We start from the raw sequence: 23490 nt of genomic DNA on the forward strand, positions 1-23490 counted from the left end.
AACTTTGTTCTCTGATTCTTTTATGGATTTGAGTAAAAGAAGCGTACTTTTTAATAAGCTGAGAACAGCTTTTGCTTTAACACATATCTTGGAACATGAAACTGGTCTTGATGATGATGTGCATACTTTCACTCAGTTGAATTAGCTCTCTGAGGAGGTTTTCATCTGCTAAGGCTAATTTGGAGTTGTATTTCAGTGGTAAAGTGTTTTAAGACCATCAGTTGATGATCTGTAGGAAAAGAAACACATCTTTTAAATCAGATATGTGATCCCAAATTTTATACTAGATTTTACTCATTCTTCAGCTTGAATGTTCTGAAGTGAGTACACATGTGATTCTTAAATACATTGTATTGACATCTGTATTGTCTAAACAATGTTCTAATAATAAATTAAGATCACAGACAAGGATGGAATTTTGTGCGTTGTCTTGTATTTACAAAAGGGAACAGAATTCAGTAAATAGTTATTCTGTGCATTTTCAAGGAAACAATTTAGAAGTTAGGTTACAATAATAGTAAATGTTGTTAGGAATAAAATAAACTTTCATATTCCTCTTTGAATTGTAGTTTTCATGTGTGTATATATATGAAGATATATATATAGTTATATATGTATAACTGTTCTTCATATATATATTATACACACACATATATATATGTATAACTGTTCCTCATGCTTGGAATACCTGTCTTCTATGGTTCATCTTGCATTTCATTATTAAATAGACTCCAAAAGAAAATCTATTTTTCATAAATGATTTTTTAAAAATCTTCCTTATAGAACTATACGGATTTGTTTTTTGCAGGAGCATATTGGTGACGCTTTCTGCCTGATTTGGACAGATCATAATTAGTGTGCTCATTAAGGTAAGTGTCCTACATAACACTTTCCCCAAGAAAGCCATTATAATACCAGTTCTTTCTTGGTTAGTCTGAACTGACATTCTGTTGTTGTTGCTGCTTTAGATGCTTCTCTTGAGCTGTAGTCTTGTCAGAATGCTGGAAAATATATTCAGGACTTCAAAAAGACCTGTTGTACAAATCATTAAGCACATGGAAATGGTCTGGCTTCTCTCGTTTTTAGGAAATTGAAATGATTTAGTGTAACATCCAATATCAAGTGCTACATCAGCACTGTTTGCTGCACAGTAGTCTTAATAATTTTCAATCTTTCTATTGCTCTTACAGATATTTTAAGGAATTTTAATGAAAAGGAAAATTCTGGGGTCCCGAAAGCAAAGATGCTAGTGCACTCAGGAGAAAAAAGTAAAATGTTATGCTTCTAAGCTTTGATTTAGAAAGCACATCATAGCTTCTAACTGTATTTTTGGTCAGTTGTATGTTCTAGTTTCTAACAAACTAATACTATTTTAATATCTATTCAAGAAGCTGAACACGTGGCTTCAGAGCTACTGACTTATGGATGTTTATATTCGATGTGTGAGAAGCTGATGACAAAAAAGCTTGTTGTGACTCAGGTGGGATGTGTGGTGGATACAAAAAAAAATGAAGAAAAATTTCACAAATTCTGTGATACAAAGAAAACTTACTCAAGTGGTTTTATTATATGTGTTCTGGTGATGGGACAGTAATGGGTCAAAGGCAGGGGAGGAAGAGATAGCAGTTCTGGATAGTACTGTAACACTCAAAGGAAGGTGAAACTGTAACTGAGTATTTTGAGGATTAATACTAGAGTGAATGATTTGTCTAAATGACTGAAAATTTCTTTGTCTACAGCTGCAAACCTTGAACTGTTTAGGTTCTTTAAGCTGACAATGTTGATTCTTTTTTTAATGCTGCAGGTGTGACTTCAGTTCTCTCCAGACAGTGAACTTGGCTGGGTTCCTGTAATACAGGTGTGTTCCCTAAAGCAGGCTGTTTGTTCTTTTCTAATATTTGAAGTCTTATTTCTATGTTTAAAGTAGATATACCTCAGTATCAAAAGAAAGGTCACAAGTTCAGTATTTTTTCTATACTGATGAAATTGGACTTCTTTTTGTAGAAAAGCCCTATTGAGATGCCATGCATGGATGTTCTGTTGGCTTCACCTAAGGATCCATAAGGAGAATTTCTTGAGGGAAAGAGAACTCTTTTTGTTCTTTAGGATTTGGACTAAGTCAGTCACCTGCATATTTCCTCTGATAAATAATAGAACCAGAAGATTAGATTTAACTTTAACTGATAAAATGACTAATTTGAATGTTTTTTTTTTTTTTTAGTTTCAGATAAATCCCGCTTGATGTAGATTTGTCTTAGCTTTCAGTTAGACTGTGAAAAGGCTTATTGTGAGAATTTTAAGAAGCAATAAGGACTGTTTTCTCTTAATCTCTTCATAAGTGCGTTAAGTAGTTGAAGCCAATATTACACCCAATTCAAATGGTACATGAAACTACTGTGAATGTCCTCTTTAAACCTATACTTTGTTTTTTGTAAACCTTTTTAATGGTTTATTACCTATGAAAATTTTGTGATGGGGTCATTAAACTAAATGGGTGCTCTGTCACTTCGTAAGTAGTCAGACATATCCTTGTGGCTGATTTCTTGTAGATCTTCTTGATTAATGAAGTTAAAATTTAACTTCTGTTAAGGAAAATATGACTTGCAGGGAGATGAGCTGGCATGAGGAAATTGGAAAGGCTGTCTTTAAATTAGTATTGAACCAGTGCTGAAAGCCATTCCACACTTTCACTGTATGTGCTAAAAAATATTCAACTTGCAAGTACCTGTGCATAAAGCTGTTTCTAACACTTCTCATGGTCAGAGGTACAGAACTTATCGTTTAAATCCCTTCTTATCAATTTATGATGAAGGCAAAACATATAAGGAACTAACCTGTACCCAGATTAGTATCATAATCTGAGACTTGCGAAACTCTCATTGGTTTTTGCAGTGTGATGCAGAACGGAATGCTGTGAATAAATTCTTCCTTAAGTCTGGCCAACACAAATGTACTTTTAACAGCTGGTAGAGGCATAGCCTTTTAAATTAAGGCATGTTAACATTGGCTGTCTTCCAAAATGATTAGCTTGGGATTTGAATGCTCTTCCAAAATTTTTATTCCAAACATTCCTTGTGCATATTCAAATGCAGTACTTAAAAAGTGATGTGATCATTTGCCACACAAAGAAATTTGCCTTTTCGAACTTCTGATTTTTTTTTTTTTTTTTGCAACTCCGTTGTGTAGTGACATGTTCCAACATACTTAGTGTAGAAGGTTCTGTTATTTTAAAGCTTTACAAGACCTTACTCTAGACCAAAAGCGTTTAAAATGCAAAGTTGTATTTGTGATTCTTCTGTTGGATGACGGTTCCATGTTTAACCAATATTTATCTGCATAGGGATGGCATAACTGTGAGCATCTCTCTGGTATCTGTTTGAAGAGGACACGGTTGGGGGGCCCAGGTATTTCTTTTATATTTTATAGTTTTAGAGGTGTCCGGACTCTGTAATGGTCAAAGATTTCCAGTAGAAGAAGATGAGACAAGAATTAAATGCATGTGGGAGACTCTGGACCTAGGCACTTCATGCTTTTGATGATAGCTGGGAGGGAACTTGATATACACTTTTACCAACCTTTCTTAGAAAAAACAGGTAAGGAACATAGATAATTGTTATGATTCATGTTAGAAAGATGCACTCTTTTTCTGTAGAGTTTATGCAGAAAATATACTGTAGTATGTTTGTTTTATCTTTAAACTATAATTTCAGTCATATACATACTCATTCAGAACTATTTGTTGGATATAAACTGTGGGAATTCTCTTATTTGAAGATGAGAGGCTTTTAGCCTAAAAACATACTTATCCTTAAATTCAGGTTTGAGTTTCTTCATCGTGGGCAGAACCGTCCTTCCTACGGACGCGAGGGCCTGGCCTGGTGCTTGTGCTGACCCCTTCCTGCATAGGAGCTGCTAGAAATTCAGGGTCTGGCGCTTAGATGGCTCTTAACAAAGACTATCTCTGGGTCAGTCCCACCATTGTAAAGTGAACGGCAGCTGTAAGCATCTGTGAATTATGATCCTCTGTATAAAGATACTATTGACCTTTATTTAACTATTTTGGGGGAATGTGAAAGGAAGGTGTCAAATTTAGGCAGAAAAAAGGAGCTGAACTTTGAGAATAAGTTTTTTGTTTGTTTGTTTCTTTTTGTTTTTTTAAAAAGTCAGCTGTGTCTTCCCCCCCCCCTTTTTTTCTTTTTCCTTTTCTCCTGAAGTATACAACAATTTAGAATAGTCTGTAGTCAGGGTTCTCTTGAATTGTGAATCCTTACCAATAAAATGTGAAATTAATGCTGTGAAATCCAGTTTCTGTGGAATACTTGTGATGTTCTAGATTATGTCAATAAAATTATCAAGAATAATAAAAAATTCTGGCATACACACACAACTTATTTTTGATGGCTTGCAGTGTGATGGGGAATTTTGCACAGGAGGAATCTATTAAAAAAACTTTTGTTTCTTCAAAAGGGCTTGCTGGAAGTTGTTGCTATACGTCTTTTCTTGTTTTTTCCTATAGTGAAGTTTGAAACTAGTTTTTGGTTTTGTTTTGTTTTGGTTTTTTGCCTTCCTTAGAAAGTGTCCTAGTGAAGATATTCTGTTAATTGTTCTATCTATTGCTACAAAAAAGTGGAGCTCTCAGAGCTCTTACTGGTGAAGTCATACAGATGGAAGAGTCATTTCTCGATTATTAATGTTTGTTTTCTCAACATTTTTTCCTACTGTGTTGCTGCCAAGCATTTAATTATTGTCTAATTGCACAGGCAGAATGCATTCATTGCAGATGTTAATTTTCAATTTTCTCTAAAATTGCATGATATGACTAAATCCTGCTAGTTACTTGTCATACAAATGAGAAAATTTTACCATTTGCAAAGCGGTCTTCCAGAAGACATGTGAAAAGTCGCCTTGTCAATAAAACCTCTAGAAGACTAAAATCCTGGCCATGAGAAATGTCTCCTATTGGTGCTAGCACAGTTACAGTCCCCTAATGTTTAGATGGTTGAAATAGTCATAAACTGTGGTATACCTCTTGCTTCATTTTTAAATATTAAGTTCATATTGGTTGCAAATTTAGAACCAAAGAAACCTTCAGAGTCTTGAAATGTTCTCTTCTTACTCAGTTCTTAAGTTGGTTCATCTTGGCTCTGAGTTTTCGGTTTTCATCCTTTAAATGCCAGTGCTAGACATGAAGTTTGTTTCATGAAGGGAAATCTGGAAAAATCTGTTCTTTGCATGTAACCAAGCAGGCTAATGCTGAGACCAGGCTTTTGAGTTTAAGTGCCAAATTTTCAAAAGGAACTTCCCTCCTTGGTGTTTTACAGTCTAGCCCAAATTCTTAGGAGGATTTCTCAAAAGCATAAAGCCGTTATTTCCTCAAGGATTGTCCATTTGTCTTCTGCGACTGTTAAACTTTAAGCTGTTTCTGTTGTCTTGCTGGAGGATAAGAAGCTTCTCTAGCTAGTGTGTAGCCAGAAGATGCTTTGTGCCTGTCCAACCTGGTAGTAATTTAATGTCTACATTAGCCCTCAGTGGCAGTGTCTTGCCTTTTTCATACACTGTTTCAGGGTATTGAGAGCTCTAGACTGACAGAGAGACTTTGAGAGGTTTGCTCTGCCAGGAAGAGTAGACTGCTTTTGTGAGCCAATTACCTTAAAATCAAGCTTAACTTGTGCCGATTTCAGATTAAAAACAAGTATTTATTTACAGAATCAAAACAGAAACGTGCTTTACAGCTTAGAAAGATGTAGCAGAAACTAAACAAAACTGAGTTTAACTTCCTTATCTCAAGATCAAACCTAAAAACTCTTCCTCTGTTTCCTAGTGGCAAGCTGTGCTTCCCTACTGAACTTAGTTTGGGATGCAGTTAACATGCTCAGACTGCAGTAACAGGAGAGGACCTCAAACTGGGAAAGCGTGCTAGCTCTTGCTTTTTCATTCTTGTTTGGTTATTTATTTGGAATTTATTCAAGCATATAAATGGAATGGATGTGTGCAATTTATTATGGCATTTTGACTGAGATTAGTTACAATATTAATTAATCTCTTTGGGATGACTGATCCTCTGTATTACTGAAGTGTTAGCATGGTGCTTGCCTATGCATGCAGATGTTTCACTTAAGGTATTCTTCTGTCTGAGAGTAAATTCTAGCCAGATGCATCAGTCTGTTCTTATCTAAAATTACAGGCACAGAGCACAACGTAGGGTAATTGCCAGTCTGTTCTTTCTCATAGTTGTTCTGATCCCTTCTTGGAGAATCTTTCCAAACTTATGGCATATATTATTATTGCTGATACTTCAGATAGTGTGTGGGGTGTGGGTCTTTTTTTGTTTTGTGTTTTTTTTTTTTAATATAAAATTGTATAAGATTTTGTTTTGGAAAAACTTCTCTTCCTTTCTTCTTCCACCTTGAACACCACACCTCTCTCTATGCCCTTATGCTTGTTTTTCAGTGGGGCTTTTATTATTTATTTATTTATTTATTTACTTTAGTGGTGCTTCAGGATGTTGCAATCAAAGATGACTGGATTTAAATATTGCTTCTCTTGCGCATTCTGTCCCCAACTAACTATAGACATAACTAATGTCTGCCTCGTTTGAGAGATTTCAGCACTGTCAGTGAATGCATCAGGGCATTCCCCAAAAGCTCTTGGAAGTCTATCATAAAATTTTTCTTGTTCCTTCCTCCTTATTCTTCTTGTATTCCTTGATCTGGTATGTGCCGGTGGCACTGAGGCTTTTCAGGTTTTCAAACAGAAGGACTTTTGCATAAGACTGACCTTCAGTAACATAAATCTTGGATAAGAATACCATTCCACCTCTACAAGTTGAGGCAGCTCTAATAAAATATGCCTTTAAAAAGAAGGTTAAACTTGCCTCTTCTCCATCACTGGGGTATACATTTAATCTCTGGTACTATTGTCCTTGGGCTCCAAATTGTAGTCCCTGTAATGTAGTTGCATAGGAATTGTGTAGAGACTTGTTGGGGGCAAACCTGCAGAAGCTCTGTTATGTAGCTAATTAGAGACAGCAGTAATACAGTGTGTTTCCTGACAAAAGTTTCTGCCAAATGTCAAGAGGGAGAAAACTGATATGATACCATCTCTAGGCCAGTACCCATTTCTTTTGTCAGCTGGCGATTCTCTTCACTTCAGCTCCTGAAAGCTGCTTTTAAAAAAAAAAAAAAAGTTTCTGGAATGTCACTCACTCAATCAGCTCTTATTCAAGGAGGCACAGAAAATTCCTCAAAAGCTGTTGGACATCTTGCATATATATCCTGGCAACAATTCTCATCCACCTAAGGAAGCACTACTGAGATTTACTACAAATATCTGGCAGAAACTAGCCTATATGTCAAGGAAAGAAGAGAAGAGATAATGGATGATCTTTGGAGGTAGAAAAAAGTGCTCATCAGTGATTTTTACAGTTCAGAATTTCAAACCATAAGACTACGTGCTAGCTGTGGCACAGTTTTATTGACTCTTAATAAACTTCCAAAGATTATAAAAAGGACCTTGAAAATAACTTTCCCAGGAGAACTGATTCTGAAAAATTACTTGCTGGCAACTCTTGAGGGAGATAGTACTGCAGCATTTATTATAATATCCTTTGCAGGGTTCCAGAGAAGAGTATTCTCACTTATGAAGGCTGATATACAAAGTGTTTGAATTCAGAGTAGGAAACCTTTGGTATAATCATCACCCTTTTTAGAAATTGCACAAGTTTTCTGACATAAAAGCATTGTTGTAATATTGGACTATTTATCTTTGGAGAATTTAGGGCTATGGTAAGGGTCTGTCTTCTGGCAATTCATGCTTATGAACCTAGCTAGAGAGATGTGTATAGTTTTCCTTGAAAGATTTAAGTACAGAAGCCCAAAGGTTTGGTGAGAGCTTTCTTCCTACCTTGGAGGGAATCATGTAATGTAGCTTGCTGGCAGATGATATTGTTTCAGTTACGGCAGTGTATTTTTCTCTTCTACCTATATAAAGCTCTCTCCAAGTAGCACTTGGTCAAAAAAACAGGAGGAAACCCCTACCTTGAGATCAGAACATAGAACAAGAGAAATGTTGGATTTCATCTTAATTTCTATGTGAAATTAGGTCAGACCTCCTTTTCAGGTGATGCCTTTGCAGTCTTCTTTCAAAAGCTTCATTTTAATCATGGTGCGGTTAATCTGTGTAATTTTGATGTGGGTACAGCATTTATTTGAAATGAACAAAATACTGTAGATGATCTCCATCTTTAACCTTCATAGAGAAGGTAAAAGGCCATCCCATTGCTAGCTGGGTAGTTTACTGGAGTACCTATACTTACCGAGTCCTCTATAGAACTTTACAACCTCAGCTCCCTCTGAGAAATAATAATATAGCTGATGTATGAAAAGTGGCTTCCTGAGAGTGGTTTCAGTCTTTTAAGCAGATAGGTGCTCTTACTTATGTAGTATTTGAAATAATACTAAGAGAATTTACTGGGCTGGAATGGATTAACATTTTATAAAATGCTCCTTACCTATGTAGTAACAGGAGGCTTTCCTTCATGTGCTCTCCATATAGGTATTCCCAAGGCCACCTTCCACATTTACTTTTCTTTTGAGCTCTGTTATGTTTCAAGTTACTGGCAGAGAAAACTAGTGGTTGCTAGTCTGTCATCATTCTTTCTGCCTTTGCTACGCAAGGGCTATGAAACTGCGGATGGCAGCATGGGTACCACTGACCAGCAGCGCCTCCATTCACAAGCTGCAAAGTGTGAGCTTTATCTACTGGAAAGAATCAATCACTAGGGATGAATTGTCTGTTCTGGTTTAATCATTTGCCATCAGAGTATGTGCCATTGCAAAATGATACTGGAATTTCATCTGAGAGTAAATATTCTTTTATTGCATGTTCCAGTTTATGTAATTTTTAAGACAAAAGTGGCTTCTTTAGTCCAGAAAAAACTGTTAGAGATACTAAAGTATAATTTACTGCTTGTATCCTACTATTCCATACAAAGGCACAGCAGGATGTCTATTCAATATGGATTAGTGGACCTGAAGTGAATAGACACAGTAGTGAAATGTTGGTATGTTTTACTCTCCCTGAAAGTGTTCTGTTGTTTTTTTTGTTTTTAGCTACCTGTAATGGGGTACTTGTAAATAATATCATTAAGAACATGTATACACCAATAGCAATGGTTTAAATAAATGTCCCTAAACTATACTTCATCTTTCAACTGAAAACAGATATCTTGCATATTACTTTGACCAAAAGAAGAGATGAGCAGTATTTTCTTCTGAAAAGTTCAAAAGTAAACGTAAAATGTCTGGAAAAACAGCTATTAGGAGGGTAAGAAAATAGTTTCAATGGTTTTGGAGGGAGGGGAGTAAAACCACAGTGCATTTAAAATGAATGTTAACTTAAAGTTGCCTGTTTATAGGCTTTTAAAAATATTGTTTCTGTGTTATATAGCAAGTTGTTGCATTTAATATTAGCAAAACTTAGTTGCAGATTTTTTTTGATTGCCCATGTTATTCCAGTCACAGGAATTAGACAACAATTGTAATTTTGAATATCTTAAAGGAAGAAAAAGGAGGGCACAAACATGATTCTTTAAAAAAATAAAAAAAACAAACCCAGAAAACTCCACTCTTCTGATGTTGAATTCATGTTGTTCAGAGAATCTTAGTTCGTAGCTTTGCAGTACTGTTGTCTTAAACTAAATGAGGAAATGAATCAGGTTAGGATATTTTATTTTGTTTGTGAGGTTGATTTGCTATATAGCAGATCTCCTTTAGCTATTCAGTATTAGTCTGTTTTTAATTTATTTCCTTATATACACTCAAATTTCAAGCCTGGTATATTAGAATTTGCTTTACAAGCAGTTTTGTCTTGTTGTAAAGTTTACCCTTCTAAACACTGCAGAATCTTTTTTTTTTTTTTTTTTTTTCCTTCTGAATTAGTCATAAGTCGGGTAGGAAAAAAAAGCCATGGTTTTATTCTCAGGTTTATTGTGCCTTAGAATTTTTGTTGCTGATAAAAATGCAGTTGCATATACTTAGTTTCTCTGTTCCCGCAGTCTTCCTCTGCTCATGTGTGGCTTTTGTAACAAAGAAAGAGTTGGTCAAAATAGAAGAATTGACCTTAAAATAAGAAAACAAAACTGTAAAAAAACAAAGCTAGTAAGAAATCCTCTGATGTCTGAATGGAAAACCAGAAGCTAATAGAATGGCTTCATTGAAAAATGTTTTTCAACAGTTATTTTCCAATTCCAAGCAGTAAACTTGTCAAGAATTAAGGAGGAAAATAGAAGGCAAATGAATATGTAAACTTTGAAGTTTTTTTTTCATATTTATTCCACTTTCTCTTTTTCTGTGGGTTTTTCTCAAAAATAAATACTTTTTCCATGATAATATCTTGTTAGACTAGTGATTGTAATCAGGTTAAACTTTTCACCATTGAAATGCTCAATACATTAATTGTGGCTATCATTGATCACTTACTAATTTTATCAGTTAATGAGAATTCTGGTTTGTCAGCAAAGGCAAACAATAAAATAATTTTTCTTCTTCCTTCCCTTCCTCCTCAGGTTTGTGGGTCTGTGCTTCCAGACAGAATTTATACAGACAGAAAATTCTGAATATGACTTAACTTGTTCTTGATATTGGCAGTGTTTCTAATGAGTGCCCCATGGACTGTATCAAGTTCAGGGGGTTCTATGCTAGCACTGCGGAGCAAAACCCTGAGCAGCAACCTGGTATCAGTGAAAATATTTCTTCATCATTCTCATTAGAAGAGCAACAGAAAATGAGTGAGTATTCTGGACTTGCAAACAACCATAGCCAGATGATTGCTGGAGATTCAGAAATTCAGGCAAAGCCTGAACAATCTCATGAAGTTCTTCAAGAAGATATTGAAATGAGCAGTGGATCCAGTGGAAATGACTTCAGTGGAAATGACACAAATGAAAACTATTCCAGTGGACATGATTCTCATGGCCATGAATCTGATGAAAATGGGAAAGGTTCAGCAATGCTCATGGAATCTTTAGACTGTCATAAAAGGTAGTCACTAATTTTGGATTTTGTCACTGAAGACTTTTTTCATTCAAACTTAATTTATGAGTAATAACCACAGTATAAAGTGTATCTTCGAATTGGAGCTTACTGTTCCATCCACTAGTTAACTTGTACTCTTGTATGCTGTAAATTGTGTAATATATTATAATTCATAAAGAGCAGATCTTTAGTGTTTCACAGGGCCAGCTTAATTTCAATGTTTTTCTCATCATTGCTTGTTTGATTGGCCTTTTATACTTACTCTTGTAAATTAACTTCTTTAAGTAGCAAAAATTATCAATATATTCTTATGTGTCAGGATGCAGCTGTACTATTTTCATCTTTTAAATAGTAGCTCAGTGTACAGAGCAAAGGTACTGTAAGAACCTTCTTGAAGACAAATGTGTAACACCTCCAGCTACAGTTTCCATCAGTTATACCAGACAGAAGCTTTTAAAGTGTCTTCCTCTCTCCCCTCCCCCAAATAGCCAGTCATTAATGGGGAAATGTAAAGCTAAAGTGAAATACAAGTTGTACATTAGATTTACTAATACCATTCTTTCTCTCTTTCCTTGTTCTAGTTCAAGCTCAAATGCATTTAGTCTGATTATTGCAAACTCTGAGCACAATCAGTCTAGCAGTGGATGCAGGTAAACTAATATGCATTAATTGTTAATAACCATCTTGAGATTGCTTATTGACTTATTTCTTTCAGTAATTTACATGTATGTACTGACAAATCCTGAAGACTAAATAGTGGGTTTCAGGGTTGGTTTTTTTTTGTGTGTGTGTGTGTGGTTGGGTTTTTTTGTTTTGTTTCGTTTTTGTGGGTTTTTTCTTTGACTCTACCTGGAGGAATACACAGAATCCTACCATCTTTCATTCACTTCCTGTCCAATCAGTAGCACGTGCCTTGTATCCTGTAGGTCCTCTTAACGCTTGGTTGAATTAGAGCTTTTTGTCACTGTTCCAAGTGAGTTGTACAATAACTTCTGACATCTTCTTACTTTGTTTTGATTTGGTAACTTAACTCCATAATTTTATTTTTGTGGTTCACTTTGGGTATTGCTTCGGCTCTAGTGGCTTTTTTGAAGTTTTTCTTTAAATATTATGCTATTCAGGTTTTGGTCTGAAGCCCTTTTCTGGGGACTACCTAGTAGTGATTTAACATCAAAATTCACCCACTGAGTTAGATGTGTTCTGATGTCCAGCAGCCAAACCATCTGCTTCTCCTGTGTTCCATTCGCTGGGATTCAAGCCTCAAGTCTGTAAGGATAGACCAACATCAGCTGCAGGGGTACCTCTGTATGAATGCTGCTTCTGACCCTGATAGCCTTGAGAAACATGGTGGCATTGAAGGCTCGAATTTGGACACTTCAAAGTGCCCTACTGATTTTTTTTTTTTTTTTTTTAGTCAGCTTCTGATCAGGAAGCAAAAACCTGATCCCGAGCAGATCAAGGATGTCTAGCTCTAGCATATTCATGTTAAGATCCCTATCTATGCGTGCCTTCCTGAAAGTGTTTCCACCTGATGCAGTTCCTAGAGAAGTGGTAAATTTAAATGACCCCTTTTCGCTATTTGGTGCTTGATGAACCTAGTGTCTGTGTCTGCCTTGTGGGCACTGGGAGACCTTGATTCACGCTGTATCTTCAAGTGGAAATTGAGTTCACTTTGCTTAATATGAAGAACAGAGTGAAGCAAAGGTGTTTCCTAACATTCCTTTCCCAGTGATTCCATCTTCTTCACAGCAAGATGTTGGGGGGCAGCTTAATTCAATTTCTTTGATAACTCTTTCATTTTATTTTTTAAACTTTGTTAGTAGTTCTCTGCTCAGAAATAAATATGAATCCAGATGGTACAGCATTTTCCCCAGCTGTCAGGCATAGTGCTAGAGAGCTACAGAACAGAATCTGGTCATCTACTGGGAATGGGAGACTGAGGATTGTTAGACAATGCTCTCTGAAGAGCTGACTAGAATACGTTGATAAGCTGTAGGTTTAACCTTTGATTCAAAGGCTATTGGGTCTTGGTTTCAATGTCACCACAATCCAGCTATGTAGTTTAATATCTGTGGATACCTTTCCAGTTCACTCTTCACATAAAGCAAAATGGAAGTCTCCTATTTTTATAGAATTTACTATTTTATACTCCTCAGGTAAACCTTCCCTGTGGTTGTCTACTGTGCCTGACTCTTCTGATCTTCTGAAATGCATTTGGATGACTTGTTTTCCAAGGAAGCTCATCTTCTGTATTTGCTGCCACTGTAGGATAATTTGGAAAAGTTTCTTTTCTTGCCAAAGATACTGACTGCTTTCCTGAAGTATACCCAGAGGGTACAGAAACAGCAGTACGCTCAGATATTTCATAGTCTTTCCCCTTTCTCTTCCTTCCCTCTTGCCAGCGTAGAGAGTTCTTCTATTGATAAGGCCCTGTTTGATTCTGCCAGTCCAAACTGTCAAGCCAAATTGTAGATGCGGTTTTCATACAGAGGGTAAATATAACATTTTCCAAGGGAGTGCTACACACTTTTCTCTTATGCCTTGCCATTATTTCTCAGTACAGAATGACTAATGATTAAGTGAATTAGTATTTTGCATAGTGTGGGATGATGTAAACAAGAATATTGATTTGTGTATTCTGTAACACAAACCAGCATCGTCACTTTCTAACCATTTTTGGCTAAATATATCCAACACCTGTCAGGTGAATTGATCTACCCAGATGAACTGATCTACTTGAAGAACTTTTCTGATTTCTCAGTAAAATGTTCAGAAATCCTCTTAAACTACCTGGAAGGCTGAAGCCTCTCTATTGAATACAGTGCAGTTGCCAAGAGCATTGTTTCTGCAGTGGTCCTTAGGATAGCTTCTTAGAGAGTCCCAGCTGTGACACTCAGGAGTTGACAGAACACCTTCCTTTTGATAAGAAAGAATTGTTCCTCAGGAAGGTTAAAGAAAAACTCTAGCATCCTCTAGATTGTTGTGGCTGATTTAACTTTCAGAATCTATTCCAATGAGAAAGACAAGGTGATTTTTCTTTTTCTTTTTTAACTGTTTCCTACCCACCTGCCACCCATCTTTGCCATCTTCCCCCTCTCCTCCCTTTCCTTCTTTCCCCCTTTTTTTGTTTTTTTGCCAGCATCTTTTAGTAATGGTGTGAGATAACAGGAACTGCAAAGGAAAGCAATAATTTTCTGACATTGGCAGTGATTATCTCTGTAGTTTGACCTTCTGCCCCGAGACAACACTTTTGAACGTATACCTGAGGAATGTGAATGCATTTTCTGTCTCCAGCCCTCTTCTCTGATTCTTCAGTCTCCATATTTAGTCAAGTTTCCTTATGTTATGTAATGTATTGCCATGCTTAAATGGGATACATTGTTCCAGGGATTCCTCCATTTGTTTTGTTAGCTTGATGCTCTCGCACTGCCGTTACCCTTTCAAGGACCTTTCTTATGAGAACCTGCTCGAACAGGAGCTGAAGATTTGAATGGACCTTCTGCTTCTCTCCTTTGAAGTCCATGAACATTTCTATGAATTTGAATTTGAAAGAAACTAAGGAATATAACACTAACAAAGGGGGGTTGGGGGGTGTGACTGGCAAAATGAAACAAAACAAACAAACAAAAACAACAAAATACCCAAAGTCCTCTGGTGCTTGGGTATAGGTACTATTGCATATACAGAGAGTATGTCATACAGTAAGATTTCAGGTGGTGGTAAACCTTTCAATTTAAGTGATTCTAGGTAATTTTAAAATTATTTCAAGTTCTGAATGTTGATATTAAATACTGGAAAAGTTAACATGGCTAGCTGTACAAATTTATGTGACAAACATCAGAATACATTTGGGCTTCTGTGAGGATGGGGTGTCATTTCAAGCATGCAAGTGATACTGTATTTTTTGTCTTTAATCTTACAGTAGCGAGCAGTCCACTAAAGCCAAAACACAAAAGGAACTGTTGAAAACATTACAAGAGCTGAAAGCTCACCTTCCTTCTGAAAAGAGAATCAAAGGCAAATCTAGTGTCCTAACAACATTGAAATATGCCCTTAAAAGCATTAAACAAGTTAAAGGTAATCAAGTATGATGCTGCTTAGATAATGTCAAGCTTGATAAAAGTAAATTTATAAATAGGAGTTTGAATGTGATTGTCTGTGTAAAGCTAAGTTTATTATGTTTGAAAACCTCTCTAAAGAAGTATTTCAGTGGTACTCCTATTTGTTGACTCTGTTAACTTGGGTTCCTTTGGGAATTGGAGAAGCTTTCTAGGTGCTTGGTCTTTTACTGATGTGTTTGTTTAGTTAGAAAATATATTTGCAAAAAAATTAATTTAATTCTATGAACTGTCATACAGACCAAAATATATTATGATGCGCAATACTCTGGAAGGATGGTACATTTATATGGGTTACTGATGAGGAAACCTCACTGAGGAAAAACTAATTTGGAGTAGTATCTAGATTTCCCAACAGTCTATCCTGTGCTTGTGCTCAAAAAAAAGAAAGAAAGAAAAAAAAAAAAGTCCATTTGCTGCTTCCAGGCTGGATGTTTGTGGATGAGATTTTTAATTCTGATTATAAGTAAGTTGTTTAATGTTCTCATATAGCCAATGAGGAGTATTATCAATTGCTGATGATTAATGAAACCCAGCCTTCTGGACTCAATGTGTCATCTTACACAGTGGAAGAAGTTGAGACTATAACCTCAGAATACATCATGAAAAATGCTGTGAGTATGCTGACCCAAGTCTGCAGTGTGTATGTAAAATGTTCTCTGGAACTGGAATTCTCAGTTGTGAACTTCTTTTTACAAGTAAGAGTTGGTGGCTAGCCCAATAAGCTGAAGAAGCTGGGTCTTGCCTTCCAGGGGATGTGTGGTAGAAATTCTGAGCCTTCACAAACTTTGACAATAGCAGCTGAATCTACCCTACTTATACTAGATTTTTCCCTGGCAGTTCGGTGGGAAGTTAGAAGCCTAAACTTCTTGGTCCTCTGAATTGCACCTGGTGCTTAAAGGCAATGGTGTGGTGTATGTCAACATTCCTGTGATATAATGCTCTGAGAGACATCATTGTTTTTCATTTTATAATACCCTCTAGAGTTGGAGAGTAACTCTTTCCAAAGCTTAGTCAAGGCACATTATGAATCGTCTCAGCTTATCCTTATCACTAGATGTTATTTTGATGTTTCACTTGAAATTTCACCAGTTTGTTGTGTTAATGTAACTGAAAAATGATCAAAACATTTGTACCATTATGGGTTGGTGTCCTCTTCTGTGGTATTTGTCTAGTCCTTACAGCTGGTATAGGATCATTGTATGATCCAGTGGTAGTGTCTTCTCTTCTAGATGAGAACAGCTATGATGATCAATGTAACTTTAACAGTAAAATGATAGTTAGGCTGATGTTTCACGCTCCCAGTTTTTTTATGGATGTATGGAGTCTTCCAAAAACTGCTGTATCTAAACTTACTAGACTACCTTCCACTATATATATGTATATATATATTTTTTTCTTTTTTCTGAAGCCTCTGCCTGAAAGTATGAGGTTCTGAAAGGAGTAAAATAATTGGGGGGGGGGGGGGTCCATAGCTTAGAGTAGGTGTTTTTTTTGTTGTATCTATTAATAGTAAAGATTGCCTACAAGGTAAAATACATAGGAAGTCTAGTGTACAGCTAAGACACATTGAGCCAAATATAAGTGTTGCTCCACTGATTTAAAACACTTGAGTTTATGAAACCAATGTTTTGATGACAGTTCTTAAGTTTGTGTACAGTGCTGCTGGATAGAGCACTAAAGGTTATGACGCATATAAGTCTACTGTGTCAAGAAGGACAACATGAAATGTTCCAAGTAGAATGTGTGTATGATTGTGGTGAGCGCTTTTTTCCACCTGTCTACTGATTATTTTACCAAGTCGTTTAGAGCACCTTGGTTTAGCTATGCATGAACAAGCTAATATAAACAACCTTTCACAACACAGCTGAATTCTATAAATGCAAAGTATGCCTGTAACACAAATCTTATCTTGAGAGGAAAATGTACTAAGCAGTTTTAAAGACAGCAGCTCTTAATTTATAATTTCTGCATCATGAAATTTTCAGAAATTATATTTAGGGCACGTAACCTAATAACGTGTATTATCTGTATCTTCTTCATAAGCAGATTAATTTTATTTTATTGCTCCCTGAATAGAATTCTGTCTTTAAACATTCTAATTTATTTCCTCTTTTTTTTTGAACTTCTGAATACTTTTTTATCTATTCTCTTCCCTAAACAATATGTACTAGATTAAGAGTGTTTTAAAATGCCTAAATAATTTGAGCTTTTTGTTTTTAGGATATGTTTGCTGTAGCTGTTTCTTTGATTACTGGGAAAATCTTGTACATCTCTGATCAAGCTGCTTCTATTCTCCGCTGTAAGAGGGGTTATTTTAAAAATGCCAAATTTGTGGAGTTCTTGGCACCTCAGGATGTCAGTGTGTTCTATACTTCCACTACCCCATACAGATTACCATCATGGAATATTTGCAATAGAGCTGGTGAGTGGTTTCAATATCAGCTACTTCTCTGACCTTCTTTTGGTCATGCAGATGTAAATATTTAAACTGCGTGGGGTTTAAAAATTTTTTTTTAAATGTCCTGCCATCCTTCCGTGCCACTGCTTGGGGTATAATACACCTGTGTGATTAGAACATCTCTGAACAATTCCAGACATATAGCATGCTTTTATGAATTAGCAAGGCTTGTCTGTTGGCTAGAAATCTTCTGAATGACATTGTTCACTAGTTCATGGGCCCCTTTCATCCAACTGATGAATGGAAACAAAGTAGGTTTTCATACTGAATAGTGGGTTTGCGTTCCCCCTTTTTTTTCTTGAAATCAAATGGCCATGGATTTCCTTTAAAACTTCTTTCCTTGAAATATAAGGAGGAAAATGTTCTACATTCTTCTTTTTAAATGGTTATAATTTGAATACAGGACACTTGATTGCAATGTGGAAAGATGTACTTTGGCTAACATTCACAGTGTATTAAACAAGTGTAATTGTATCTCTATTCTTTTAGTCTTAGAAAAATGATGGTAAGCATGTTAATGGTGAAAGATCAGCAGACCTCTTTGGGCACTTCATATTTGTTTGAGGAAAGATTGTTTTACTAGTGTAGTTACAGCTTTTAGGAACTGAAAAAATATCTGCCAACTATTTTTAAGCAAACACTTGAAATACAAGGTCTGCTGTAGATGTCTGAAATTCCCATCCTTTGTATACTAAGTCTGTAAAGTTAAGCCAGAGTGTGGGCCTTATTTAATTTGAAAACCATTAACAATAAATATATACCAAGTATTTCTAATATTAAACAGCCTTGGAATCATATAGGTCAGGAGGAACAGTGAGGTCTCTAGTCCAACCTCCAATTCAAAGCAGCGTCAACACTGAATTCAGACCACGTGGTCCTAATTAGTCATTTGTCGTGGATGCTATTTAATTATACAGTTTTTCTGAAACAAATATTTTTCTCTAGTTTTGTTATATTTATGCATAACTTCAAATTTCAAAAATGCAGTTAGTGGAACTTTGTACCCCATCCTGTGTATTGGCTAAAATGGAATATAATATCTAAAAGTATTACACTCTCGGGCCTTTTGGAACTGTAAAAGATTGTAGCTTGCCTTGAAAATCAATCTGTGATTATTCTTGAAAAGGAGGGAAAGGAGTTTAAAAGATGGGGGGAAGCCTTCATGAAAAATTCCTGTTATTTGGGTTGGTAAGTGGATTTGATCTAGCTGGCCTAGTGCCTTTTCTAGAAAGAGGCCCAGGTGTGGGTCCTGGATAATCTAATATTTTAGATCAACACTATAAATTACAGCAGAAAATCTAATGGGTAAACAGCTCAGACTGGAGAGCTGTTTAGATATGTTTTTGGCAGAAGGCTTAATAAGCAAGCAGCTGTGATTCTCATGCTAGCTTCAGTATCCACATGGTATTCAAGTTTAGTTGCATATAAAGTATATTGTTTAGCAAACACATGTAGATTTTTGTGCTAAAGTATAGAGGAATTCTTTCTCTGAAGTGTATTTAAAAAGGAAGGCTTTGGGGATCTTAAAAGATTTTAAAGAATTCAGTCTTTGTCACTTTTTTGTTCTGATGGGGAAGAACTGTTGTTCTAAACATCGTCATCTTGTAGTAATTTTGTAACTAATTATGAAATATTTAATATTTCTAGAGTCTTCCACCCAGGATTGCATGGAAGAGAAATCTTTTTTCTGTCGCATCAGGTAAGACGAGAGTATTACGATGAGACTTAGTGTTATATTATGAAACTCTGCAATACAAAAGTATTTGACTCTATAAGCACCATATGGTATGCAAGTTTCATACTTTGCTATACTACGAACATAAGGTGAAACATATGCATGTTCTGTAATTGTTTAACTTCTAGAAGCTACAGAGAAAACTGCAACACAGTTTCAGGAAGTTACATCTTAGAAGTTAATCAGTCTGAACGTTGACCTTTGCACAATAAATGAAACTGATACGGTATCTCCTATGGCTATGGAAAGTCTTCAGTTCATGTTAATTGTACTGTTCCGTTCAGCACCTGGCACAGGTTCTTTCATTCTACAAGACTAATGGCAAATCTCAAATTTATCTCAAGTGTCCAGTAAAGAAATGTGAATGAGGGTAACTCAATTTGTCTTTTCCTCAGTCACTAAATGCTGCAGTTCTTCTGTTTTCATTTTTCTTCCTTCTTTTCCTGCCTTCACTCCCTTAAATTGTTTTATTTAGGAGATGCTGGCAACTTATTCCTTGTCCTGTTTTCTTTTTTCTTTTGCAATTTGATTTCTTGCAGCCTATTGCCACTCCAATAGCATTTTTTGAAAAGAGAAATTGTGGCTCCTATTATTTAATTAATTCTGGAGTAAATACATACCATTAAGGCTTGAGTTTATTTTAAAGGAATCTGAGAGAGTGCACCACTCCAGAGAACTGAGTTGGATGCATTGTAAAAGTACTGCAGGTGGTGGTGTTTACTAGAACAAAACCATCTACATTGGTTGCAAAAGTTCTAGCTATGGAAGACTATGTTTTTATAAACTCATTACACCTGAAATCATTTTTCTGGTAGCTATCTAAATGGTTGATATTTTCATTACTATGCTTTGGATTCATATTTAGTGAACAACTGTTATAATATATATGAACTTCTGGGTCTTTGTTCTTTTTAGATCAGGATAAATATTGAGTAAAGAAGGTCTTTATGTTTACTGAGGGATATAGTAGTTTTATAAAGTATAACTATAAGTTCATCACTGCTTCTGAAGGTAAAATGAGGATTAATATCAGAGTAAGATTATTGGATCCGTAAAGCACATCTTAGTCTATTATGGTGGATGGGTTTTTTCTTTTCTTTCACTGTCTTTCATAAAATGTGTCATTTAAAGAGTTTGTGGATCTTTTTATTTCGGACAGTAGAAAGGACAATGTGATCTTTATTGCAGCTGGTATGCCAAGGATGCCGCTGGAATTAGATCCTACTCTACATACAGACAAGAATTCAGAAAGTTAAATTCTTGAGCACTTCTTTTAGGAGCCATCAATCAGTCTTGTCATGAGGAGTTTACAATAGATTCATTTTACGTTAAATACAGTTTTAATGTATCTGTTGAAATAATTAATAAATCTATTTAATAGTGCAGGAAAGGAGCGTGAAAATGAGATTTGCTATCACCCGTTTCGGATGACTCCTTACCTTATCAAAGTGCAAGATCCGGAAATAGCAGAGGACCAGCTTTGCTGTGTGCTGCTGGCAGAAAAAGTGCACTCTGGTTATGAAGGTAAATCCTTCAGCATACAAAGACTAGTTCAGTTTCATGAAAATAAGAACTCTACAGGAATTTGCGTGCAGTGTAACACAGCTTAATTTCAGCCTAAGATAGCTAACTGTATGAGTTATTGTCACTGATCTTAAGGTTTACAAATGTGAAAGTTAATTGATGCTGTTCTCTGTCCTTGCTGAGAGGCTTGGAGCTAGCAAGCTGCTTTTGTGTATGCTTTTTGACAGATTTTTAGACTTATTCAGCATTTAATTGAAGCATGTGCCTTAAATGATTCTCTTTATGCAAAAGTTACTTATTAATCTGTTTTTATTTTTCTCTCAGCACCCAGAATTCCTCCTGACAAAAGAATTTTTACAACTACACATACACCGACCTGTTTGTTTCAGGATGTAGATGAAAGGTAAATTACTAGAAATAATACTTTCTAATTTACTGATGAGCAAGCTATCAAGTTTCTTGTGCAGGTGTTTTTAGGATTTAGTTAAGATGTAGGTGGTTAAAAATTTCTGGGATTAGTGAAGAGAATTTAACCCACAAAAAATGCCTCTTCCAATTTTCACTAAACGTGAAAACACATTACGCTGTGGTCTTTATACAGAAAACTGTTTGCCTTCTAAAAACTTGTTTTTCTGTTTTCCTTCCATCCAGGATAACTTTGGGTATAAATTCCATGAATGAAACCCACAGGCAGGAAAATTCCTGTGCCAACAAACTTTTAAGTTTGACCCAATTATTAACAAACAATAAGCTGCTTCATTTTCTGCTGGCCCAGATATAGCTAGAGATGTGGGAATGTTTGTTTGTTTGTTTGTTTTACTACAACATTAATTCCATTTAAAAATGGATGATATTCTGTGTTCTGAGTTGAAACTGCAGTCTTCGTAGTTTTAGTTTGTGTCCGTATACAAAAACTGCTCACATTTTACTGGCTGAAGGCTTCACATTGCTTTGATAGTCATTGAAGCTGCTTAGAGCAACCATCCACATTTCGGAGTAGAACCCGTTATGATGCCTGTGACTTGGTATGCTCAGAGGGTCACTAATTAAGGTGGAAACTAAACTTCCCTTTAGTCTTTTGGATCACTTTTGCCTGGGGCCTTTCAAAGGATGTTTAGATGATGGAAACGTGAGGTCTATGGAAACAGAACAAATTTCTTCAGAAAGAGTTTTTTGGGAGCCTGCTAAGCAGAACAGGAGACAATAATCTCAAGCTTTTAAGGACAGTGATGTTTATTGGGAAGTTACACTAAGCTAGAGCCAGTCAAGTAAAAAGTCGCATTATTTGACTCGCAGAGACAGGATTTAGATTTATTTGTGGAGGGGTCAAGAACATCAGTATTACTTCAGTGCATGTGTTTTATTTAAACAAGAATTGCAAAAAGTAGCTATTGGAGATGTCTACAGAGGAAGACAATGGCTAATCAGTGAGAATGAGTGTCGGCGTCAAGGTGAACGTGTACAGCTATTTTTGACTGACTTGTGCAGACACTGTGGCTTAGAGTTTCTGCAGAGTAGAAGACAGCATAATGCTGACAAACTTTTTCCATGGTATGATTTATACAGTTTATCTCTACAGCTTAAGCTAAGTTGACAGAAGAGCTGTTTAGTCAATGTAGTTCTGTCCTCTTGATGGATTTTTCTCCTTCCCTTCCTCCTTCCCACACTTGCTCCAAGCCAACCTCAAAACTTTGCAGCATGGATTTACCTTTTGAAACTGGCTAATGACACAAAGTAAAACTTCCCTTCCTCTGTGCACCCCAAGCTCAAGAATTTGTTTCCAGCAGTCATTTAACAGAAATGGAGGGATTGCTGAAGGGAGAGCATCACCTTTATTCTTGGGCTTGCATGGAGGGAGTACGATAAATCCCTTCTCTTTGGCCACTGCTGTGGGAGTGTCTTACCTGTTAGTCTGGTGTTACAACTTATTCTCAAATACATCTTTACACACTCACAGTGGAGGTCCATTACACCTTAGTCTGATCTGAGGACTTTGTTTTCTGTCTTTGCAACCTGTGTGGTTGATTTTGGTTTTAATTATTTAACTCATGAGAGCATTGGTGGCCAGATAACCATTTACCAAGATATGTGCATGGAGCTTATTATTATTCTCAAGCTATACTACTACTACAATAAATTATTTGAAAAAGCTGAGCCTAGAATTTAAAAATATACAGTGGAATACCCACCATCAAGTGTGAATTATGCATAATATAATGCTGAAACTGTTATTTGACTCGCATAAAATAATTAAAGTTCATACTGTGATCAGTGTGTGTTTATGGGTTGTAAAAATGCTTACTTGTCCTACTACTGCAAGTGGATCCCTGCATACAACATGCTCAGTAAAAATAAATATTTTCCTTAAATTAAATGGATATCTTTAAAATTTATTTGATATTGATGTGTATGATGGGTGTATCTTTGTGTAAGGACTTGTATATAGTTCACAGTAAAGTAATCTTGGTGTAGGAATTCAAAGTAGTTTCCTAGCATTTTAACTTGCAATAAGAACATAAGGAGATTTCTTATTTCATGCTGCTTGGACACTTTAAATGTCATTTTATAAAACACAAAATAAACTGGTTGCCTCACCTCATCAGCTATTTTCTTGCTGTA

The 23490-nt window shown here is 35.9% G+C and overlaps 1 protein-coding gene across 14 annotated transcripts in view; it reads left to right on the forward strand.

The window, feature by feature from the left end:
• The first annotated feature begins 790 nt into the window (after positions 1-790).
• Positions 791-23490, forward strand: part of PER2 (period circadian regulator 2) — a 42278-nt gene continuing 19578 nt past the window's right edge. For 2 of the 14 annotated variants that reach the window (XR_003255819.1, XM_026080068.1), the window contains exons 1-13: positions 791-869; positions 1805-1858; positions 3341-3593; positions 3819-3998; positions 9222-9324; positions 10565-11039; positions 11615-11683; positions 14956-15110; positions 15644-15765; positions 17375-17576; positions 19260-19311; positions 20729-20871; positions 21196-21274. Coding sequence is in view for 13 of the 14 variants with exons in the window: in XM_026080068.1 (XP_025935853.1) it covers positions 10666-11039; positions 11615-11683; positions 14956-15110; positions 15644-15765; positions 17375-17576; positions 19260-19311; positions 20729-20871; positions 21196-21274 (1196 nt within the window). In the remaining variant the exon portion in view is untranslated. Of the gene's footprint in view, positions 870-1388; positions 1481-1804; positions 1859-3340; positions 3594-3818; positions 3999-9221; positions 9325-10564; positions 11040-11614; positions 11684-12538; positions 12585-14955; positions 15111-15643; positions 15766-17374; positions 17577-19259; positions 19312-20728; positions 20872-21195; positions 21275-23490 lie in introns of those variants that run through there. The other 12 variants (XM_026080072.1, XM_026080080.1, XM_026080079.1 and 9 more) reach the window with 12 other exon arrangements.

Source organism: Apteryx rowi, unplaced genomic scaffold (assembly GCF_003343035.1).
Source record: "Apteryx rowi isolate R43461 unplaced genomic scaffold, aptRow1 scaffold_51, whole genome shotgun sequence".
In the NCBI taxonomy this organism is placed as follows: domain Eukaryota; kingdom Metazoa; phylum Chordata; class Aves; order Apterygiformes; family Apterygidae; genus Apteryx; species Apteryx rowi.